The sequence below is a fragment of the Dama dama genome, chromosome 4 (genome assembly GCF_033118175.1).
Source record: "Dama dama isolate Ldn47 chromosome 4, ASM3311817v1, whole genome shotgun sequence".
NCBI lineage: Eukaryota > Metazoa > Chordata > Mammalia > Artiodactyla > Cervidae > Dama > Dama dama.
This window is the reverse complement of record NC_083684.1, coordinates 40,115,619-40,140,502: the sequence shown is the minus strand read 5'-3', so window position 1 is coordinate 40,140,502 and position 24,884 is coordinate 40,115,619. Positions and strand designations below refer to the sequence as shown.

At 38.0% G+C, this 24,884-nt stretch overlaps 2 protein-coding genes across 2 annotated transcripts in view; both read right to left on the bottom strand.

The window, feature by feature from the left end:
• Positions 1-24,884, bottom strand: part of LRRC36 (leucine rich repeat containing 36) — a 59,912-nt gene that overhangs the window by 20,589 nt on the left and 14,439 nt on the right. The window contains exons 3-6 of the mRNA XM_061140527.1: positions 23,828-24,020; positions 22,925-23,021; positions 19,951-20,039; positions 3,795-3,922 (exon numbers count right to left, since the gene is read on the bottom strand). Of these exons, the coding sequence (XP_060996510.1) occupies positions 3,795-3,922; positions 19,951-20,039; positions 22,925-23,021; positions 23,828-24,020 (507 nt within the window). The remainder of the gene's footprint in view (positions 1-3,794; positions 3,923-19,950; positions 20,040-22,924; positions 23,022-23,827; positions 24,021-24,884) is intronic.
• On the bottom strand, positions 1,012-1,225 carry LOC133050602 (small ribosomal subunit protein uS14-like). Its single transcript, XM_061134874.1, has one exon. The coding sequence runs from the start codon at positions 1,211-1,213 to the stop codon at positions 1,043-1,045; it is 171 nt and encodes a 56-aa protein (XP_060990857.1). The 5' UTR covers positions 1,214-1,225; the 3' UTR covers positions 1,012-1,042.

Sequence of the window (24,884 nt, the reverse complement as noted above, 5' to 3'; positions counted from 1 at the left end):
TTGAAGAGACTGCTAGTCTTTCCCATTCTATTGTTTTCCTCTATTTCTTTGCATTGATCACTGAGGAAGGCTTTCTTATCTCTCCTTGCTATTCTTTGGAACTCTGGATTCAAATGGGTATACCTTTCCTTTTCTCTTTTGCCTTTAACTTCTCTTCTTTACATAGCTATTTGTAAGACCTCCTCAGACAACTATTTTGCCTTTTCGCATTTATCTTGGGGATGGTCTTGATCACTGCCTCTTATACAATGTCACGAACCTCCACAGTTCTTCAGGCACTCTGTCTATCAGATCTAATCCCCTGAATCTATTTGTCACTTCCACTGTATAATCGTGAGGGATGTGATTTAGGTCATACCTGAATGGTGTGGTGGTTTTCCCTACTTTTTTCATTTTAAGTCTGAATTTGGCAATAAGGAGTTCATGATCTGAGCCACAGTCAGCTCCCGGTCTTGTTTTTCTTGACTGTATAGAGCGTCTCCATCTTTGGCTGCAAAGAATACAGTCAATCTGATTTTGGTATTGACCATCTGGTGATATCCATGTGTAGAGTCTTCTCTTTTGTTGTTGGAAGAGGGTGTTTGCTATGACCAGTGCATTCTCTTGGCAAAACTCTGTTAGCCTTTGACCTGCTTCATTTTGTACTCCAAGGCCAAATTTGCCTGTTACTCCAGGTATCTCTTAACTTCCTATTTTTGCATCTAGAAAGCCACCAAAGTTTGCTTTTTAAAAAACCATCTTCAAGTATTCAGTATCTTTTCAGTAGTTACACAGAGAAAGAAATCCTACTTCCTATTTCTTAAACTAAGAGGACATAAAGCAGGCTATTTATTCAATTTCCTCTTGCCACTCACTTCAAGAAGTTATTTCAAAGTTTTGGGGTTTTATTTATTTATTTATTTAAATTTTATTTTATTTATTTTTTTTTTGAAGTTTTGAAAACTTTTTTTTTTTTTTTGAAAACTTTTATTTTGTATACAAAGAGCTAGTATTATTTCCACCTAAGGTTGATGTGCTGGATGAGCCATCTAAGGAAGTTCGGTTAGTCCAACTTAATGAAGCCGATGTCCTTCGCATACTGGCGGAAACACTGGCAGCACATATTAAGGCCATATTTCCAGATCAGACCGTGCCTGTTTGAGCACACCCGGCAAGAGCGAGAACCCTGGCCGAATTTTCTCGGATGGCTCCAGTAGAGCTGCTGGTGACCCATGTTGCTTTCTCGGCTGCAACGAAGTAAAAGGCTGTTTTTTTTTTTTTTTTTTAATATAAAAAGTGTTATTTAATGTTAACTGTAAATTAGAGTAAGGCTTTCCCAATGGCTCATCGGTAAAGAATCTGCCTGCCAATGCAGGAGACACAGGTTTGATTCCTGGGTTGTGAAGGTCCCCTGAAGGAAGAAGTGGCAAGGACAGAGAAGCCTGGCAAGCTACAGTCCCTGAGGTCACAAAGAATCAGACACGACTGAGCACGCACATGCATGTAGATATAGAGTATACTTTTGTCTCCATTTTCTTTAAAACAATACCAAGTTTTTAAAAAAATGGTAATTGAAGTAGTTCCTAAATTACCCAAGGAGAATCTCCAAAAACAAAGAAACCAACTAAATCCTAATCTGTCCTTTTATAAAATGAAGGCATTATAAAAATTCAACCTGAAAGGAAATCTTACTTTTTCCTTGTATATAGCATTGATTATCCAAATTGTGGATTAATCAGTCTTTCCTTCTTTTCTTTCTCCTGGATATTTTCAGCAAATTTACTGCTCAATAACTTATCAAACAAAATGCAAACAAAAGAAGTTGAATATAAAGTCATTGATTCTGCTTCCTGCATCATATTCATTCATATAAATAAGTAATGGACTCCCACCAATTTTTTCTCTAAAAACTTTTTGAATTCTTCCCCCATCTTGCATGATCTCTGCCTCTTCATTGCCCAAGAAGCAGGAGAGCCATCCCTGAGATGTTAAGAATCCAGTAATTAAAAGGCTAAGACGTAGAAAATGTAAAGAAGCCAGGTAACAGGAAATGGAGACACTGGGAAGAGAGGAGAAAACTGACAATCAGCCCAAATCTGTAACAGCTGTATTCCTGTTTGAGTGCCAAAATGCCTGGCATACAATGTGCTAAAATTATATGTACATTTGATCAGGTACTAGGCGAGAGGGAAAGGGGAGACTAAAATTAATGGAGAAGCCTCTTTGCATCCTGTCTTGTGCTTTCCTTTTTAAGTGTCTAACATGCTTTCATCAAAAAATCCTCTTAGGTCAGACAAAGACAAATATCATATGATACCACTTACATGTGGAATCTTAAAAAAAAAAAGTACAAATGAACTTATTTACAAGACAGAGTCACACTACTTAGTGTGTATATGTCAATTCCAATCTCCCAATTTATCCCTCCCCTCCTTTCCCCCGTGGTAATCATAAAATTGTTTTTTACATTTGTGACTCTGTCTTGTAAATAAGGGGGCTTCCCTGATAGCTCAGTTGGTAAAGAATCCACCTGTAATGCAGGAGACCCTGGTTTGATTCCTGGGTTGGGAATATCTGCTGGAGAAGGGATAGGCTATCTACTCCAGTATTCTTGGGCTTCCCTTGTGTCTCCGCTGGTAAAGAGTCTGTCTGCAATGCAGGAGACCTGGGTTTGATCCCTGGGTTGGGAAGATCCCCTGGAGAAGGGAAAGGATACCCACTCTAGTATTCTGGCCTAGAGAATTCCAAGGACTATATGGTCCATGAGGTCGAAGAGAGTCAGACATGCCTGGGTGACTTTCACTTTATACCACAGGGAATTCTACTTGACACTCTATAATGACCTATATGGGAAAAAAAATCTGAAAAAGAGTAGATATATGTATAACTGATTCACTTTGCTGTACAGCAGAAACTAACAACATTATAAATCAACTACACTCCACCTCCTACACTGCTGGTGGGAATGTAAATTGAAACACCCGCTATGGAGAACAGCATGGAGATTCCTTAAAAAAAAAAAAACCTGGGAATAAAACTACCATATGATCCAGCAATTCTACTGCTGGGCATATACCCTGAGAAAACCATAACTGAAAAAGACACATGTACCCCAACGTTTATAGCAGCACGATTTACAATAGCTAGGACATTGGAAGCAATCTACATGTCCATCAACAGTTGAAAGGATAAATAAGATGTGGTACATATATACAATGGAGTATTTCTCAGCCATAAAAAAGAACAAACTTGAGTCTGTTCGAGTGAGGTAGATGACACTAGAGCCTGTTATACATAGTGAAGCAAGCAGAAAGAGAAAAACAAATATATATTAACACATATATATGGAATCTAGAAAAATGGTATTGATAAACCTATTTGCAGGGAAGGAATGAAGACTCAGATATAGAGGATGGACTTGTGACAGTGGGGAAAGGAGAGAGTGGGACGAACAGAGAAAGTAGCATTGACATATATACACTACCATGTGTAAAACAGATCGCTGGTAAGAAGTTGCTGTGTAACACAGGGAGCCCAGCCTGGCACTCTGTGATGACCTAGAGGGATGGAGTGAGGGGAGGGGAGGGAGGCTTGAGAGGGAGGTGATATATGTATAATTATGGTTGATTTGCGTTGTTGTACAACAGAGACTAACACAACATTGTAAAGCAATTTTCCCCAAATAACATTTTTTAAAAAGAGAGAAAAAAAACTTAAAGTCCTCTTAGAATTTCACAAGTAGCTGAGAATCTACTGGATTATTAGCATTAATCATTGACTAGTCAATAGATCCAGCAGGAGGGTGAATACATTACCTGTGTTCCCAATAGGAAAGGGTCTAATTTCTGATCTGGTATAACACTGCCCTGGGTTGCAGAAGAACTTGTTAGGGAGTCCTTTATTTCCCGGTTAGGGAAGGGAATAAAAAGTCCTTTGTTTGAGTCTGTTTTAAAAGAAAAGGCATACAATGAAGCACTGACCAGACTTTAAAGGCAACGTGTCTTATGGAAAGATACTAGAAGTCACAAGATTGAGAGTTAGTACTATGTCACCACTTGGAAAAAATGTGAATTTGGGCAAACTGCTAAACCTCTCTCAATCCCTCCACTTATAAAACAGTGATGATAAAATCTAAATTTTCCATCTCTCAGAGTGGAGGTAAGGTTAAAATAAGATAATGCATATGAAAGGTTTCATAAATCATGAAATGCTCAAGAAAAATTAAAAAGTCAACTATTTTTGCACACTTCTGAAATGAACATACAATAAACGTTGACATCATTTCAACAATCTCCAGCTACAGCGGGAGATGGCTGGAAATAGACTCCTGACATCAGGCATCTCCAGGGCTTTAATCAGCAGTCTGCAGTGATTCATCATTTCAAATCACCTTCGTCATTTCTTTTTTTAAATTTTGTTCGTTTATTTATTTAAGCTGTGCTGGGTCTTCTTTGCTGCAAGGGCTTTTTTTCTCTAGTTGTGGTGAGCAGGGGCTACTCTCTACTCATGGTGCACAGGCTTCTTATTGCAGTGACTTCTCTTGTTGCAGAGTACTGGCTCTAGGGCAGGTAGGCTTCAGTAGCTTCAGCATGCAGGCTCAGTAGTTGCCGCTCCTGGGCTTTGGAGCACAGGCTCAGTAGTTGCGGCGTATGGTCTTAGCTGCTCCATGGCATATGGGATCTTCCCAGATCAGGGATCAAACTCAAGTCTCCTACATTGGCAGGCGGATTCTTTACCACTGAGCCACCAGGGAAGCCCCAGCTTTATAATTTCTAACCAGCTTCTTTCTGCCTTGATTTCCTCATTTATAGAAAGAAAAAGACTAATCAAGACCTATTTCATAGAGAAGAATACCAAATCTTTAGGTCTCTCTTTAGTATTTTTTGGGGGGCCTATTATTAGAGAAACAACTTTAAAAATAGAAAGGAAAAGCAAATAAAAACTATACCCTAGTCCTGGCCACCTCAATAGGAGCTAGTTAAGATTTCTATTAGATTGTAACACTTGTACAAAAAGTTTTGCATATCCTTGATCAAAACATTAATTGCAGAATTCTGGGATTTGGAGTCTTCTGGGAGACTCATGGATAAAAATAAGAGATTTTTGTTTAGAGAGGCTTTTTTCTTTAGTAGGATTGTATATAAGAATTAAGATATTAATAGTTTCAAACATTTGTGCCTTAGTCAAACAATGTGCTCTTCACCTAGTTCCCATGTGTAGGCTCTGGCAGTAGAAAACTACCATAAGGCAGGGCAACTGAGAACCCAGAATGAGAATAAAGCCAGCCTTTCTAAAATCCAGCCCCTCAGTCCATTTGGGGCTCTAAAATGCTTCTTACTTCTGAGTTGCCTTCTGGGAATGAAACGTCCTGCTATTTCAGTACAAAATGTCCTTCTACCCTTGTACTTGACATAATTTTATTTCTCAAAGTGACATAGCTCTCAAAGTTTATGTTCTTTGGTTCCTTTGCAGTTGCAACACAGAAAAAAAAAAGGTGAAGCAGAAATGGCTGTTTTAAAATCTGATTCTTAGTGGGAAATTAGAGCAGTTAGTAAGCTGTGACTGGGTTCAGGGCTCCTCTTACCCCTTTCCTACAGAACACCACAAACTTCCCAGGTATCTGAGACCTTGTTCCATCCTGGTTTTCCTCCTATCTTTCTAATGCTCTTTTCTAGATTCACAGGTTTTTGTTTTGTTTTTTTTTAATTCAACCTACTTCTTGGTTCAAACAAATCTCCCGAGGTCCCAACTCTTTGCTGAATGCTACCATAACTTCCCTCTGGTTTCAGCTATCACTCAAATCTGGATGACCCTAAGTCTAAATCTCTTAACTCTTATCTGTCTTTTCATGTCTAGACTTAAGTTTTTTGAACTGCTCCCCAAAGAGTCCTCTACAGACAACTGAAAAGTCAGTATTTTCTCTCCCTCTTTTTTTTTTGCTGTGCTGCGTGGCTTGTGGGATCTTAATTCCCTGACCAGGGACTGAACCTGGGCACCGGCAGTGAAAGTGCCAAGTCCTAACCAAAGGACCACTAGGGAAATCCCAAATATTTTCTTTTCAAAAAATGTCTTTTATTGAATTTGCTACACTATTGTTTCTGTTTTATGTGTCATCTTTTTGTCCAAGGGGCATGTGGGATCTTAGCTCCCTCACCGAGGATCAAACCCAAAACCCCAGCATTGGAAGGCAATGTCTTAACCACTGGACTAACAGGGAAGTACCCTAAATATTTTCTAAATTAAACTCATAATCTTTACTTCCAGGCCTACTTCTGCTGATGTCCCACCTCCAGCCCTAACCCTTATTTTAATACTGGCATTACTATTCACCTAATCCCTCAAGATAGAAACTTGTTCTTTGGCTTTCTCTCACTTATCTCAAATGTCAATTATCAAATTCTATAGAATTACTTTTTTTGGAGGGGGGGAATCTTTAATTGAGGTATAATGTACATGCCATATAAGTCATCATTTTACAGTATGCAATTCAGTGATTTTCAGTGCATTCACAAAGTTGTACAATCATCACCACCTTCTACTTTCATCACCCCAAAACAGGCCAAATTAACTGTGATTCTTAATTCTCTCTTCTTCATCAGCCCCTAGCAAACATCAAATAGGGTTTGCCTATTCTGGACATTTCATGAAGATGGAATAATACAATATTTAACCTTTTGTATCTAGTTTCGGTCAATTAGTATATTTTCAGGACAAACACTGTAGCATGTATCAGTACTTCAATCCTTTTTAGGCTGAAAAATATGCCTTATATGGATATGCCATTTATTTTGTTTCTCCATTCATGAGTTGATAGATTTTTTGGCTATTATGAATAATGCTGCTTTCATTCCTGCACAAGTCTTTGTGTGGACATCTGTTTTCATGTCTCTTGGGTATATATCTAGAAGTGGAATTGCTGGGTCAAATGGTAACTCTAACTTTCTGAGGAACTTCCAAATTGTTTTCCAAAGAAGCTACACCATTTTATTTTCCCACCAGAAATGTATGAGGGTTCCAATTTCTCCACATCTTTGTTGTTACTTGTTATCTGTCCTTTTGATTCTAGCCATCCTAGTGGATATGAAATGTTATCCTCCTTGTGGTTTGGACTTGCATTTCCCTTATGGCTAGTGATATTGAACATCTTTCATGTGCTTGTTGGCTAGTTGCATATCTTCTTTGGAGAAATGTTTGTTCAATCTTTTGCCCATTTTCTAATTGGGTTGTTTGCCTTTCTGCTGTTGATTTTTTAAGAGTCTACATATATATATATATATATATATATACACACACACATATATATGTGTATATATATACAATGGATATCAGACCCTTGTCAGACATATGATTTGCAAATATTTTCTCCTATTCTGTGGGTTGTTTTTTTTACTTTTTAAAAAAAATTAATTAATTATTATTGTGGTCATACAATGCAGCATTTGGGATTTTTAGCTCCCCCACCAGGGATTGAACCCATCCCCCCACAGCAGTGAAAGCACAGAGTCCTAACCACTGGACTGCCAGGGAATTTCCTAGCTTTTTTACCTTCTTGATAGTGTCCTTTGAAGTACAAAGTTTTTTTTAATATTTATTTTTATTTATTTGGTTGTGTGGAGTCTGAGTTGCAGCACATGGGCTCTTTAAGCTCTGGCATTTGGGACCTTTTTTTTAAGTAGTAGCATGCGGGATCTAGTTCCCTGACCAGGGCCTCTGCATGGGGAGTGCTGAGTCTTAGCCCCTGGACCACCAAGGAAGTCCCAGTTCTCAAGGATTTAATTAATCTGTACCTTCTCATTTGTATTCACACTATTATTGTCCTATGTCAGGACAGGTCCTTATTATTTCCCACTTGGACTGCTGTCTTTAGTTGCTGCCCATCTAACTAAATCAATCTTGAGTTATTGCTCTAAATTACACATTTAATCATGCTTACGACCTAAAACATCTTTGTCACCCATTTTCAAGAGAATAAAATGAAAATGTTTCATAAAGAGACCGTTTGCAACTTGGCTTTAATCAAGCACCTTAGCTCCAGTCACGTGCATGCATGCGTGCCAAGACGCTTCAGTTGTGTCAACTCTCTGCGACCCAATGGACTGTATCCTGCCAGGCTCCTCTGTCCATGGGATTCTGCAGGCAAGAATACTGGAGTGAGTTGCCATTTTCTTCTCCAGGGGATCTTCCCTAATCAGGGATCAAACTCACATCTCTTGTGTTTCCTGCACTGGCAGGCAGGTTCTTTTCCATTAGCACCACCTGAGAAGCCCCCAGTCACAAGCTGAGTCACAAACTGAGTCAATTTCCTAATTTGTCACACCTGTTTTTTCTACTTCTGTTTTCTATGCATTGAATGCCCAACTATGCCCAATGAATTCTACTTGAATGCCCAACTTAAATGTATCCTTTTGGGGAAGGCTTTACCCAGGTCAACTGCTAGTGTCTCTCCCCCACAGTTCTTTATCTCTGCCAAAGTCCAACTCATGTCTCAACCTGACTTGTAACCTAATCAGCTATGATAAATCTCTCTGGTGTGGGAGTAACTGAAGCTCTGACATTGTTGTGTCATTTCCTAATATGCCTAGCCTCTAACACAGGAATTTTCCAGTAGATAGACACCTGTTTGCTGAATTGCTCTTACATCCATTGCACCAGAGAAAGCTAGTCGCCTCCCACTATATGCTTATTCATCTGTTAGAACCCCCAATAACAGCCCTAGATTGCCAACATCTGGATTTCTATATGAGAGAGAAATGAATTTCTGTCACAAAATCTTTCCCCATTTGCTCCTAGTACACTCTGAGCCTCTATAGCATATGCCCATCTACATCAGTATTTCTCAAACTCAACATTCTCATAAACCCTGAGACTATCAATCTAGTCTGAGAAATTTCAGTTTAAGAAACTCAGTGTGTAAAAAGATAATTTAAAAAGCAGATTATATTAGGTGACAGTTTGGCAATTTCTTACAAAACTAAAAACTAGGTATTTACCCAAAGGAGTTGAAAGCTTTTATCCATACAAACACCTGCACATAGATGTTTATAGCAACTTTTTTCATAATTGCCAAAACCTGAGAGCAACCAAGATGTTCTTCAACAGGTGAGTGGATAAATAAATAATCCAGATAATAATGATAGAATATTCAGTTTAGTTCAGTCACTCAGTCATGTCTGACTCTTTGCAACCCCATGGACCATAGTACCATTAAGCCCTAAAAAGAAAGTAGCTATTAAGCCATGAAAAGATATGGAGGAAACCACTGCATATCACTAAGCAGACAAAGTCAATCTGAAAAGGCTACATACGGTATGACTCCAGTTAAATGACATTCTGGAAAAGGTAAAACTGTGGCGACAGCTGAAAATGGCAGTGCGAAGCATCTTGCATCTGTTTCCCCCCTAGACAGCAACTGCACTGGCAGAATTCTCTGATATAACTATTTTAGAATTCTGGAGTCTACTGAAGGCTTGCAACTTCTGGGGAGAAGACATGGAAGGTAAATTAGGGTTAATTTTGGTTAATTTCAGTTCTTAGCAAAGTAGCTAAGGCTTCCCTGGTAGCTCAGCTGGTAAAGAATCCACCTGCAATGCAGGAGACCCAGGTTTGATTCCTGGGTCAGGAATATCTCCTGGAGAGGGATAGGCTACCCACTCCAGTATTCTTGGACTTCCCTAGTGGCTCAGATGGTAAAGAATCTGCCTGCAATGTGGGAGACATGGGTTTGATCCCTGGGTAGGGAAGATTCCCTGGAGAAGGGATAGGCTACACACTCCAGTATTTTTGCCTGAAGAATTCCATGGCGAGGAACCTGGTGCGCTACAGTCCATGGGGTCACAGTGAGTCGGACACAACTGAGCGACTTTCACTTTCAGCAAAGAAGCAGCTACCCGTCCCTCACCCCTCATGCAAAAAATTTAAGCTGGACCCTTACCTAACATAAACACAAAAATTAACTGGATGGATTAATGGATCAAAGACTTAAATGTAATACATTAAACTATAAAACTCAGGATTTCTCTAGTCGTCCAATGCAGGGGGCTGGGGTTAGAACCCTGGTCAGGGAACTAGATCTCACATGGCCCAACTAAGACCGGGGGCATCCAAATAAATAAAAAAATAAATAAATATATTTTAAAAACTATAAAACTCTTAGAAGAAAACATAAAGAAAATACTTACTGGATTTGGCACTGTGACACCAAAGGCAAAGCAATAAAAGAAAAAACAGAAAAACTGAACTTCATGAAAAATTAAAAATTTTGTGCATCTAAAAACAATACACACAGAGTAACAAGGCAGCCCACAGAATGGGAAAAATATTTGCAAATCACATGTCTGATACAGAATTAATATTTAGAGTATATAGAGAACTCCTAATACTCAACAACAACAAAAAAGCAACTTGGTTCAAAAGTGGGCAAAGGACTTGAATAGACATTTCTCCAAACGAAGATTTACAAATGGCCAATAAGCACACACACAAAAATACTCAACATCACTGATCATCAGGGAAACACAAATTAAAGACATGAGATACCACCTCACACCCAGTAGGATGGCTACTATCAAAAAATCAGAAAATAACAAGTGTTGGTAAGGATGTAGATAAATCAGAACTCTTGTACACTGTTGGTGGGCGTGTAAAATGGTACAGTGGCTATAGACAACAGCATGGCAGTTCCTGAAAAAAATTAAAAATAAAATTACTACATGATCCAGTGATTTCACTTCTGGGTACATACCCCAAAGAAGTAAAAGCAGGGTCTTGAAGAGATAGTTGTATACCCCTGTTCATAGCAGCATTATTCACAATAGCTAAAACATGGGAGCAACCCAAGTGTCCATCGACAAATGAATGGATAAACAAAATGTGCTCTATACATACAATGGAATATTATTCACCCTTAAAAAGGAAGGAAATTCTGACAAATGCTACCACGTGGATAAACTTTGAGGACACTGCTGTTGTTGTTCAGTCACTAAGTCACGTACAACTCTTCACAACTCCAAGGACTGCAGCATACCAGGCTTCTGTGTCCTTTACTAGCTCCTAGAGTTTGCTCAAATTAATGTCCATTGAGTCAATGATGCCATCCAACCATCTCATCCTCTGTCCCCCCTTTCTCCTCCTGCTATCAATCTTTCCCAGTATCAGATCTTTACCAATGAGTTGGCTCTTTGCATCAGGTGGCAGAAGTATTGGAGCTTCAGCTTCAGCATCAGTCCTTCCAATGAATATTCAGGGTTGATTTCCTTTAGGATTGACTGGTTTGTTCTCCTTGCTGTCCAAGGGACTCTCAAGAGTCTTCTCCAGCATCACAATTCAAAAGCATCAATTCTTCGGTGCTCAGCACTTTTTATGGTCCAACTCTCACATCCATAGATGATTACTGGAAAAACCACAGTTTTCACTATATGGATCTTTGTCAGCAAAGTAATGTCTCTGCTTTTGACTATGCTGTCTAGGTTTGTCATAACTTTTCTTCCAAAGAGCAAGCATCTTTTAATTTCATGGCTGCAGTCACCTTCCACAGTGATTTTGGAGCCCAGGAAAATAAAATCTGTCACTGTTTCCACTTTTTCCCCATCTATTTGCATAAAGTGATAGGACTGGAAGCCATGGATCTTAGTTTTCTGAATGTTGAGTTTTAAGCCATCTTTTTCACTCACCTCTTTCACCCTCATCAAGAGGCACTTTAGTTCCTCTTTGCTTTTGGCTGGTATCATCTGCATATCTGAGGTTGCTGATACTTCTCCTGGCAATCTTGATTCCAGTCTGTGATTCATCCAGCTCGTTATTTCACATAATGTACTCTGCATATAGGTTAAATAAGGGTGACAATATACAGCCTTGACATACTCCTTTCCCAATTTGGAACCAGTCTGTTGTTCCATGTCTGGTTCTAATTGCTTCTTGACCTGCATACAAGTTTCTCAGGAGGTAGGTAAGGTAGTCTGGTATCCCTACCTCTTTCAGAATTTTCCAGTTTGTTGTGATCCACACAGTCAAAGCCTTTAGTGTAGTCAGTGAAACAGATTTTTTTTTTGGAATTCCCTTGCTTTTTATACGATCCAACAGATGTTGGCAATTTGATCTCTGGTTCCTTTGCCTTTCTAAATCCAGTTTGTACATCTGAAAGTTCTCAGTTCATATACTGCTGAAGCCTAGCCAGAAGGATTTTGAGCATTACCTTGTTATCATGTGAAATGAGCAAAATAGTGCAGTAGTTTGAATGTTCCTTAGCATTGCCTTTCCTTGTGATTGGAATGAAAACTGACCTTTTCCAGTCCTGTGGCCATTGCTGAGTTTTCTAAATTTGCTGGCATAATGAGTGCAGCACTTTAACAGATTCATCTTTTAGGATTAGCAATAGCTCAGCTGGAATTTCATCACCTCCATCAGCTTTGTCCATAGTAATGCTTCCTAAGGCCCACTTGACTTCACATTCCAGGATGTCTGGCTCTAGCTGAGTGAGTGATCACATCATTGTGATTATCTGGGTCATTAAGACCTTTTTTGTACAGTTCTTCTGTGTATTATTGCTGCCTCTTCTAAATCTCTTTTGCTTCTGTTAGGTCCTTGCCGTTTACTTGATTGCACCCATCCAGTTTTCTTGAACAGGTCTCTAGTCTTTCCCATTCTATTGTTTCCCTCTATTTCTTTGCATTGTTCTCCAGCTTTCTTATCTCTTCTTGCTATTCTCTGGAACTCTACATTCAGTTTGGTATATCTTTCCCTTTCTATTTTGCCTTTTGCTTCTCTTCTCAGCTATCTGTAAGGCCTCTTCAGACAACCATTTTGCCTTCTTGCATTTCTTTTTCTTTGGGATGGTTTTGGTCACTGCCTCCTGTACAATGTTACAAACATCCATCCACAGTTCTTCAGGCATTCTGTTTACCAGATCTAATCCCTTGAATCTACTTGTCATCTCCACTGTATAATCATAAGGAATTTGATTTCAATCACACCTGAATGGTCTAGTGGTTTTCCCTACTTTCTTCAATTTAAGTCTAAATTTTGCCCTAAGGAGCTCATGATCTAAGTCATACTCAGCTCTAATTCTTGTTTTTGCTGACTGTAGTATCTGTAAGGCCTCTTCAGACAACCATTTTGCCTTCTTGCATTTCTTTTTCTTTGGGATGGTTTTGGTCACTGCCTCCTGTACAATGTTATAAACATCCATCCACAGTTCTTCAGGCATTCTGTTTACCAGATCTAATCCCTTGAATCTACTTGTCATCTCCACTGTATAATCATAAGGAATTTGATTTCAATCACACCTGAATGGTCTAGTGGTTTTCCCTACTTTCTTCAATTTAAGTCTAAATTTTGCCCTAAGGAGCTCATGATCTAAGTCATACTCAGCTCTAATTCTTGTTTTTGCTGACTGTAGTATAGAGCTTCTCCATCTTTGGCTGCAAAGAATATAATCAATCTGATTTTGGTATTGACCATCTGGTGATGTCCATGTGTAGAGTCATCTCTTATGTTGTTGGAAGAGGGTAACAACATTGAGGACACTATGCTAAGTGAAATAAACCAGTCACAAAAAGACAAATACTGTATGATTTCTCTTCTATAAGAGACCCAGAGCAGTCAGTATCAGAGAGAGAGAAAATAGAATGGTGATTTCTAGGGGCTACAGGGAAGGTAAGATGGGGATATATAATTTAATGGGTGTAGTTCAGTTTTACAAGATGAAAAGAGTTCCAGAGGGCTGGTGGTGACGGTTGCACAATGTTATGAATGCATTTAATACCAGTGAACTGTTCACTTAAAAATGGTTAAGATGGTAAATCTTATACACATTTTACCACAATAAATATTTCTGAAAAAAAAAAAAAAAGATGGTAAAAAGATCAGTAGTTGCCAGGGGTAAGAGGGGAGAAAGGGATGACTACGTGAGCACAGAGTTTAGGCCAGTGAAACTATTGTGTATGATACTAAAATGGTGAATACATGTGATTATATTAATACATTTGCCAAACCCATAGAATGTACACTACCAAGAAGGAACCCTAATGTAAACTAAGGACTTCAGGTGATAATAATGTGTCAAATGTAGGTTCAACAGTTGTAACAAAAGCACCACTCTGATGCCTGTTGTTGGTAGTGAGAGAGGCTATGCATGTGTAGAGGCAGGAGGTATACAGGAACCCTGTATTTCCTGTTCAGTTTTGCTGTGGATCTAAAACTATTCTAAAAAACAGTATTTTTTCATATAGCAGGCTAATACTGCAAAGGAGTATTTTTGCTCTTACATCTTTTAAATGTTTTCCATAACTGCATCAAACAAAAACATGAATTAAAGGGTCTCACACTGCCTGTGGACCTCTGAGATTATCCCTGCTCTACGCGTTCACAACACTGAGTTTGAGGAATACTGATCTGTATCATTTATTTAACGTTTTCACATGCACTGCCTCAAATTGCGTTATTTAGCTTTTTCATGTTTGTCTCATTATCTTATATTGCAAGTGATTCAGGAAATGATTGAATTTTCTATTTCCAGAGTATATGTTTCAGAAGATAACTTCTGTGAGTTTACAAAAAGAAAAAAGGGAAAAAAAGTTGGATGAGAATCAAAAATGGACTTTGATTTGGGTCATAAAGAGAAGGATTTTAATTCAAGCACTGAGGGCAGAAGGGACAGCATTAGTTTAGGGGCAGAAGGGAGAAAAGGGAGAGAGTAGTTTGACTTGATTGAAGCGTCGTATATTGTAGTTGAGAAACAGGAGATAAGGTTTCAGGGTAGGCTGAAGAGATAAGCTCCAGCAGTTTTTTTTTTTTTTTTAATTAATTATTTGGCTGTGCTGTGTCTTAGCTGCTGCACATGGGATCTTTGATTTTCGTTGCAGCACATGGAAACTTTAGTTGCAGCAAGTGGGATCTAGCACCCTGACCAAGGATTGAACCCAGGCCCCCTGCATTGGGTGTGCAGAGTCTTAGCCACCAGGGAAATCCCGCAGCTACAACTTAGAGGAGCCTTGTATGTCAGATTGAGGACTCTAACTTCAGCTATGAGTGGGAGCCATGCAAGTTTTTGAGCAGGCAAATATAATAATCACAGTTGAGTTTTAAGAGAATTAATCTGACAGGAAATACAAAACGAACTGAATAAAGAAGAAACTAGGAGGCAGCACAGTATAATATTTAAGAGGACTTTGATGACTGACAGACCAGAGTTTGCATCACATCTTTGCCACTTACTATATAATTAGAGCAAATTATTTCACCTCTTTTGGGCCTGGTTTCCTCACACATGAAACAAGTTTAATTATAATCACCTTCAAGGTTGTTGTGAGGATTTAATGAAATTATATACATAGCCTGGCCTAGAGTTTATACTCAGTGAATGACAGATATTAAACATGGCTGTTAAGAGACAGGAAAGGGAAAAGAAAGCTTGTCAATTGTGAATCATACTCTATGGTATGAACATTCAAACTGGATTTTGGGGAGGGAGAGAATTATACCCTGCTCTGATTCTGAGCCTGGGTAATGGGAAAGTGGTGGTAACACTAAGGAAACCCTGAGAGCTGTTTAGGGCTGGAGGAAATGGGGTTCGTTTGAGTTTTTAACATGGTTAGTGTGAGAGGCTGGAAAATTATTCAGTGGTGATTCCAAGTATATGTTAATAGTTGGTCAACAGAAATGGGGAACTGAGGGCTTTATCCCAGGAATGCAAGGATTCTTTAATATCCGCAAATCAATCAATGTAATACACCACATTAACAAATTGAAAGATAAAAACCATATGATTATCTCAATAGATGCAGAAAAAGTCTTTGACAAAATTCAACATCCATTTATGATTAAAACTCTCCAGAAAGCAGGAATAGAAGGAACATACCTCAACATAATAAAAGCTATATATGACAAACCCACAGCAAGCATTACCCTCAATGGTGAAAAATTGAAAGCATTTCCCCTAAAATCAGGAACAAGACAAGGGTGCCCACTCTCACCACTACTATTCAACATAGTTTTGGAAGTTTTGGTCACAGCAATCAGAGCAGAAAAAGAAGTAAAAGGAATCCAGATAGGAAAAGAAGTGAAACTCTCACTGTTTGCAGATGACATGATCCTCTACATAGAAAACCCTAAAGACTCTACCAGAAAATTACTAGAGCTAATCAATGAATATAGTAAAGTTGCAGGATATAAAATTAACACACAGAAATCCCTTGCATTTCTATACACTAACAATGAGAAAACAGAAAGAGAAATTAAGGAAACAATACCATTCACCATTGCAACAAAAAGAATAAAATACTTAGGAGTATATCTACCTAAAGAAACAAAAGACCTATACATAGAAAACTATAAAACACTGATGAAAGAAATCAAAGAGGACACAAACAGATGGAGAAACATACCGTGTTCATGGATTGGAAGAATCAATATTGTCAAAATGAGTATACTAACCAAAGCAATCTATAGATTCAATGCAATCCCTATCAAGCTACCAACAGTATTTTTCACAGAACTAGAACAAATAATTTCACAATTTGTATGGAAATACAAAAAACCTCGAATAGCCAAAGTAATCTTGAGAAAGAAGAATGGAACTGGAGGAATCAACCTGCCTGACTTCAGACTCTACTACAAAGCCACAGTCATCAAGACAGTATGGTACTGGCACAAAGACAGAAATATAGATCAATGGAACAGAATAGAAAGCCCAGAGATAAATCCATGAACCTATGGACACCTTATCTTTGACAAAGGAGGCAAGAATATACAATGGAAAAAAGACAACCTCTTTAACAAGTGGTGCTGGCAAAACTGGTCAACCACTTGTAAAAGAATGAAACTAGAACACTTTCTAACACCATACACAAAAATAAACTCAAAACGGATTAAAGATCTAAATGTAAGACCAGAAACTATAAAACTCCTAGAGGAGAACATAGGCAAAACACTCTCTGACATAAATCACAGCAGGATCCTCTATGACCCACCTCCCAGAATATTGGAAATAAAAGAAAAAATAAACAAATGGGACCTAATTAAACTTAAAAGCTTTTGCACAGCAAAGGAAACTATAAGCAAGGTGAAAAGACAGCCCTCAGATTGGGAGAAAATAATAGCAAATGAAGAAACAGACAAAGGATTAATCTCAAAAATATACAAGCAACTCCTAAAGCTCAATTCCAGAAAAATAAATGACCCAATCAAAAAATGGGCCAAAGAACTAAACAGACATTTCTCCAAAGAAGACATACAGATGGCTAACAAACACATGAAAAGATGCTCAACATCACTCATTATCAGAGAAATGAAAATCAAAACCACAATGAGGTACCATTACACGCCAGTCAGGATGGCTGCTATCCAAAAGTCTACAAGCAATAAATGCTGGAGAGGGTGTGGAGAAAAGGGAACCCTCTTACACTGTTGGTGGGAATGCAAACTAGTACAGCCACTATGGAGAAGAGTGTGGAGATTCCTTAAAAAACTGGAAATAGAACTGCCATATCACCCAGCAATCCCACTTCTGGGCATACACACCGAGGAAACCAGATCTGAAAGAGACACGTGCACCCCAATGTTCATCGCAGCACTGTTTATAATAGCCAGGACAGGGAAGCAACCTAGATGCTCATCAGCAGACAAATGGATAAGGAAGCCATGGTACATATACACCATGGAATATTACTCAGCCATTAAAAAGAATTCATTTGAATCAGTTCTAATGAGATGGATGAAACTGGAGCCCAGTATACAGAGTGAAGTAATACAGAAAGATAAAGACCAATACAGTATACTAACACATATATATGGAATTTAGAAAGATGGTAACGATAACCCTATATGCAAAACAGAAAAAGAGACACAGATGTACAGAACAGACTTTTGGACTCTATGGGAGAAGGCGAGGGTGGGATGTTTCGAGAACAGCATCGAAACATGTATATTATCTAGGGTGAAACAGATCGCCAGCCCAGGTTGGATGCATGAGACAAGTGCTCGGGCCTGGTGCACTGGGAAGACCCAGAGGGGTCTAGTGGAGAGGGAGGTGGGAGTGGGGATTGGGATGGGGAACACATGTAAATCCATGGCTGATTCATGTCAATGTATGACAAAAACCACTACAATACTGTAAAGTAATTAGCCTCCAACTAATAAAAATAAATGAAAAAAAAAAAAAAAAGAAATGGGGAACTGATGCAGAGAAACTGTACAAGTTGTCAGAGCTAGACCAATATGTTTAAGAGTCATCAACAGGGAGGAAATAAAGCTAGCTGTGGAAACAGATGAGCTTAATAGGGCAGAGAGTAGAAAAAGAAGAGAATCTGAAGGCACAGCCCTAGGTATGCTTATTTTAGGGGTATGGGAAAAGAGAGAGGGAACTTTGAAACAGTCGAAAATTATGCAGTGAAGAGACCAGGATGAGGATCCAAGACAGTGAAGATTCCCTGCCATCCTAAATGACTGGTGGGAAACACTGTTTGAACAACTGCGCTAGTGGAAAATATTTTCTAGAAAGTTTTGTCCTAGCCTGTGGCACAAACATTAATGTGGTATAACCACTTTAGTCATACTGGATTACCAACAGTGCTTACAGGCAACACTCCCCAGGGATCTAGCACAAAACATTATTTTCAGCAGAAAGCAAAGATCTTTAATGTTTCAAAGCAGCAAAATAAATTTAATATTAAAAAAAATTCCAGCAACAGCTGGAGCTTCTGAGCACCTTTAGAAATGGGACCCGTGTCTAGTAAAGCAGTTTGTTCTCAGTAAAGGCTGTGTACTTTCAAACATTTTAATTCTAGAGTGACTGTGTGTGCTTATGACATGTAATGATATAAATGACATTTAATTCAGCTCATACAAAAAATGTAATCAAATTATGCTTCAGTGTATCTTTGTCTTTCTGGAAATGGATACATAAATGCTTATACTTATAAAAAAGATAGGAAAGTTGTCTATCAAATTAACTGAGATTCTCTTTAGGGGACAGTCTTCTGAATGATTAAAATGTTCTTTGGGCTTTTCAGTACTTTCCAAAATAACTACAATAGAGTTTCATCAATTTTGAAATATAAAAAATGCTATTTAAAATGAAATAGAGCAATCTATGGTCCATGACTTACATGTGCTGAGATCTCTAAGAAAGAAAAATAAAAATCATACCTCACTATGGCTTATTTCACCACAAAATACTGCAAATACTGAAAATAACTTGTCAACTAATGTCTACATGGATAGATACAAAGTCAGGAAATAAAATACTGTATATTACAAACTGAAAACCCTTCGTGTCTAAACTACATCATTAATCTATTAATTATTGTTGAGATTTTAAGGATTAATTTTTAGAGTTTGTATATAATTCAATAGACTCTTCAAAAAGGGACAGAGACCTCAAGCCAGAAAAAATTTTCTCAAGTGAAAGGTCATCTGATGAGTGCCAAATTAATCCATATGGGCCCACTGCATGCAAGTTCTCTATTGGAAAGCTTTCTTCTAGCTTGTGGCATGACCATGAATGTAGCATAACCACTTTATTCATGTTGGATTACCAATACAGCTTACAGGCAACAATTCCCAAGAATATAGCACAAATAGATTCTGCATCTGCAAAGTTTCAAGGGGGAGACGCCAAGAGGCTAAGGGTGTGAGCTGCACTGATGCAGATGAGTCCTGAGTCTCTGGCTAATGAATCCTGTGGGGATTGGCAATGCAATTTTCAGGATGTACTAATGATATAAAGTGATGTAAATGAAATTGAACTCTCTGAGTACAGCTTGTACACTTTGATGGGTTCTGGCTTAGGCCTCCTTAGTAAATAGGGCTTCTCTGGCAGTGAGAGAAAGAAGGAAAAACACAAACTGGTAAATCTTATGCTTGCTTCAAATCTATGTTATTTCTCAACTATTGTGTCTTCATTCTACTCAAGATTGGCCATAAAAACAGAAACAATTAATGTTTTAATTGTTTTGTGGTCAGAAAGGGAAAACTTACCAGTTTCAATTCTGTTATTACTATCAGTGCTGACTTTTGATGCAGTGCTCTCATTTGTTACACAGTTTTTTACTGTCTTCTCCCTAGAGCTGTCACATAAAATAATTTATTTAAAACTGAAAGAAGCTTCTGAGATCATGAGTAAAGGTTATTTAGAAAAAAAACATTTCAGGGTGATCAGATTTTTTTTTCCAGATGCTCCAGAACATATTATTTTCATAAATATTTCAGTTAAAACTAATTTTTAAAAAGTCATAGTATTTTCATTGGGAAATGAGAAAGAAAAAAATTACAGTTCACCCTTGAAAGCATGAAAGCCAGAAAATTCCGAACTTAGATACTCTGTTTTCTTGACATAAACTTAGATGACTCAGGGAGTAATATTTTATATTATAAAAATATTTTCTTTTGAATTAAAAATTTCATAGGATACAAAAAGGATGGTTCTTCTACCAAGAATTACAATGGAGACAACTAGAACCATTAGTTTGAAAAAGAAATAAGAAAGGTGAGTGTTTGCACTTGATTGATATGGTATGTTAAGACTGGTGTGTACAGATTGGAAAATACATTAAGTACAGACAGCCTAAACTATGAGCCAAGCACTTTACTCTCATCATTTCATTTAATCATAAAAGCTCTCTCATTAATCTATAATCACCATTTTATAGGTTGGGCGACTTGGGACTCAGAAAGGCTTAAAAGAAAAATTCTTCACCCAAGGTTGGAGAGCTTATAGAGTATTAATGTTAATTCTGGACACTTGAGCAACATTTTACTTCTGTTTTTGCAATCACTATAAGGTAACTAAACAGAAATATAGTGGTGATAATTGTTTGCCTCACTAGGAAGTTTATTCAGTTATATATTAACTCACCTCTGGATTTCTGTAGTAACAAGGTACTCCAATGCATTTAAAATAGGAATTAATTTACAAAGTATATATACAAATAATTTTTAAGAACTATTCCATTTCTTTCTACAGCAAGGTGAATTTTAGTCTATGTAAATTAATCTCATTAACCTCAGGGCTTCCCACTTGGCCCAGTGGTAAAGAATCCACTAGCAAGGAAGGAGACCTGGGTTCAATCCCTGGGTCAGGAAGATTCCCTGGAGAAGTAAATGGCAACCCACCCCAGTATTCTTGCTTGGGAAATTCCATGGGCAGAGAAGCCTAGCAGGCTACAGTTCATGGGGTCACAAAAGAGTCAGACTCAGCGAATATACAACAACAAATTAACCTGGACTTTAAAATATAGGGAATTTACGGGCTTCCATTGTGGCTCAGTAGTAAAGAATCCACCTGCCGCAGAAGCCACAGGTTTGACCCCTAATCCAGAAAGATCCCACATGTCAAAGAGCAACTAAGCCCATGCACCACAACTATTGAGCCTGTGCTCTAGAGCCACAGCTACTGAATCCCTTGTGTGTGGAGTCCATGCTGTGCAACAAGAGAAGCAATCTTAACGAGAAGCCTGCACAGTACAACTATAGAGTAGCCCTTGCTTGCTGCAACTAGAGAAAAGTCCGAGCAGCAATGAAGACTGAATGCTCAATGAAGACTGAGCATAGCCAAAAATAAACAAATATTTTTTAAAATAGGGAACTTAAAAAAATAGAGAAATAAGGCTGCTCTCTGAGGGTAAAATTACAAAACATATAATGGATGAGAACAGAGACAGGCAGAGTCACCAGGAAAGAGCAGGATCCCAGGCCAACAGGCATGGACTTCACTTAATCATCATTCAGCAAACTATTTCTTAGCACCGCTCATGGGCCAGACGTTGTTCTAGGCACTAGGGATACTGCAGTAAATAAGACAAGCAAGGTTTTTGTTCTCAGGGAGCTTATATTCTAGTGGAGGGGAAAGATAAAAAAGAAGTAAAGAAAAAACATTCTGAGGAAGAATATTTAGTGTTGTGTGGACATTTTCATATCTTATCAAATTTAAAATGGTATGTATAGGAAGCAAACTGCTATAAAATAAATATATTTATTATTTTATTATTAATATATTGATTGTATGATATATAAGGTCTTATGTTGCTATAATATATAAATATGCACAGACAAAATACACAGACACATATACATATACCTAAAACTAAGAAGATACTTATCATAATATAATTAGTGTTTCTTTCTGGGTAGTGTGATTAAAAGTGGCTAACATTGTTTTTTTTCTACTTTTCATATTTTCAAAATAAATACACATTCCTTCTATCATCAGGAAAAAAGTACTAATAATATATCTACATATGTGTATAGGTACACAGATGTCTGAAAGGATGTATACCAAACATTACTAGTAGTTAACTTAATGGCAAAATATAGGGTGATTTTGACTTTTTCTCCTGCACTTCTGTGTTATTTATCATAAACTTCTATTTTTCAAAAATAATAAAACAACTTTTTTTAAAAAGCATGAATTTGGGGGTAGAAGATATGGTACCTTATTTTGACAAAATTTTAATAATAAAAAATGGAAAAATCTACCATTCAGATACTTTAGAGCTTAAAGGGCCATTTACTTTTGGTTTTGTGCAAAAATGCTTCCCTTATCATTCTTTAACAAATTTATCTCTAACGAGCCTGCCCATGGTAATGTAATCCTCCTAATTCAATAGGAAAAGACCATGTACTGATTTATAACTCTACCAAGAAAGGGCTGGCAAACATTTATGGAAATAAGTAATTCCATAAAATCCCTATCTATAAACTCTGAACAATAACTTTAGAGAAGGTACAATTATATCCAAAGAAGACCCAGTGGTTCAAGAAAGCAGAAATGTACCACTGAGGGCCAGATTCTCACCTCAGATAAATCTGAAAATTTTGCATAGATACTTTGATTTCTGATCTGAGGATTCTTATAACTTGTAGAGATTTCTGCTGGATAATGAAGAAAGTTAAGCAGGAATTCATTACTCTCTGTCCAGAACCAAACTAAAAAAATTTTTGGTAAAAATCTTACCTTTTTTCCACCTCTAAAAGAAAATTTTCACTGTTGCCCAACTGACTAAAATGCAGCTTGGCAGCTTTTCTCTCACTTTCTCGTACAGCTCGGTCATCTGGAGGAAAAAACCGTGGTCTGAGCATATTTCTTTTTTTGGAGTAAACAGTAGTGGGTCAGAAAAGCATATTCACAGAGTAAAAACTAAAGATCAATCTCATCTTTTGTGTAGACGGGTCACAGAATAATGCTATTATGTTGTCATTGGAGTAAGTAGTAACTCAGGGAGACTACAGGGACACCATAGCAACAACTGTCACCTAAGTGTAACTATCGCTACAGGAAAGTACAGTTTGGGCAGCAAACAATCCAAATGGCCTAATCTTTTTTTTTTTTTTTTTCAAATGGCCTAATCTTAAAGGCTGAAAGTCACACCATTTCTAAAAGACTTTACTTAACTTCCCTATAACTTTCCCAGGAGCATGTAACATAGAAGTTTATATCAATGAGAATAAAATTATAAAGAAATACAGACTAACTCATTTGAAGGAGTATGTATTGTTCCTTGCCAACTAAGCCTCAAAAAGTTGCTATATTCATTTTCTACTGCTAATGTAGTTACAAAGTTGGGGCACCTGGAAAAATAAATGTCAAACTGGAAACTTTTTGTTGGGGAGGAAGTGGTGGTGAAACCATCAACTGAAGAAAACTAAAGCTGGAAGTAACTGATAAAATCATAGACTGTCATTCAATAAACAATAAAAGGACTCGTCATACATCCTGCCAACACAAAAGTTACATAAATATTGACTAATAAACAAATATATCCTGCCAGTGCACACTCTGGGCCAACATCCAAAAGGTTAGGAGGCAGCTGGTTTAAAGTAAGATTTTGGGACAAAGAACAAGGGAGGAGGGTCTCACCCAGTTTCTCCAGAGTTTGTAGCGTATAGACAGCAAAGAGCCTATAATCTGTATCTTTCCTGACAACAGGATTGAGTCTCAAATCTAGTTCTTTGAGGAAGGGTAAAGGCTGTAGGCGGGACACCTCCACTAATGAAGGAATGTTGTTATAATATAAATTCAGGTCTTGGAGTGAACATAAATACTGGATGCCCTGCAAGGAAAAGACCACATTATGAAAGTGCACGTTGGGAAGGACTAGGAATCTCACAGATAAAGGTAGAAATACAAATATTACTTTCCATCCTTAAACAGTTACCTGAGTCACCCATGAGAAAGGCAGGGTTGAAATTCCCATTTAGTTGCCTGAGAATAAGAATGCTGCAGCCCATGGGCACTGGGTGTAGCTATACATTAAATAATTCACTGATATCATACATTTCCTCCTCTATAAGCTCTGACATTCAGATATCTGCAGTCAGTTTTATACTTCTGTTGCCTCTCGTCACTCTTCCAATCTAATCCTTCCCGGTAGTAGCCAGGCCAAGTCACTTTTGCACTTCTCTCACCCTTGCTACAACCACTCTCCTGACCCAAAAAGCCCTCAAGAGGGAGGCAGGCAAAAGAGAGATGGTTCTAAGGAAAGGGTATGGAAAAAAATTAAGTGTGTATGTATTTTGTTGTTGCTCTGTCACTAAGTCATGTCTGACTCATTGTGACCCTATGGACTGCAGCACTCCAGGCTCCCCTGTGCTTCACTATCTCCCAGAGTTTGCTCAGATTCATATCCATTGAGTTGGTGATGCTGTCTAACCATCTCATCCTCTACTGCCCCCTTCTCCTTTTGCCTTCAATCCTTCCCAGCATCAGGGTCTTTTCCAATGAGTCGACTCATCACATCAGGAGGCCAAAGTATTCTATGTATAAGTTCTTATATTAATATCTCAAGACCTCACTTTTAGGATGAAAGAACTACATGGCAAAACCAAACAATGCAATCTCCAAGTCTTCACTCCTGGACCAACCTGGAGCCCCCTTTTTCCCCTTCAGGGTTACTGCCACCACACGAGCGCCGCAT

What these genes read in the sequence shown, in the direction of transcription:
- LOC133050602 (XM_061134874.1), bottom strand. Translation starts at nt 1,213, where the DNA reads ATGGGTCACCAGCAGCTCTACTGGAGCCATCCGAGAAAATTCGGCCAG.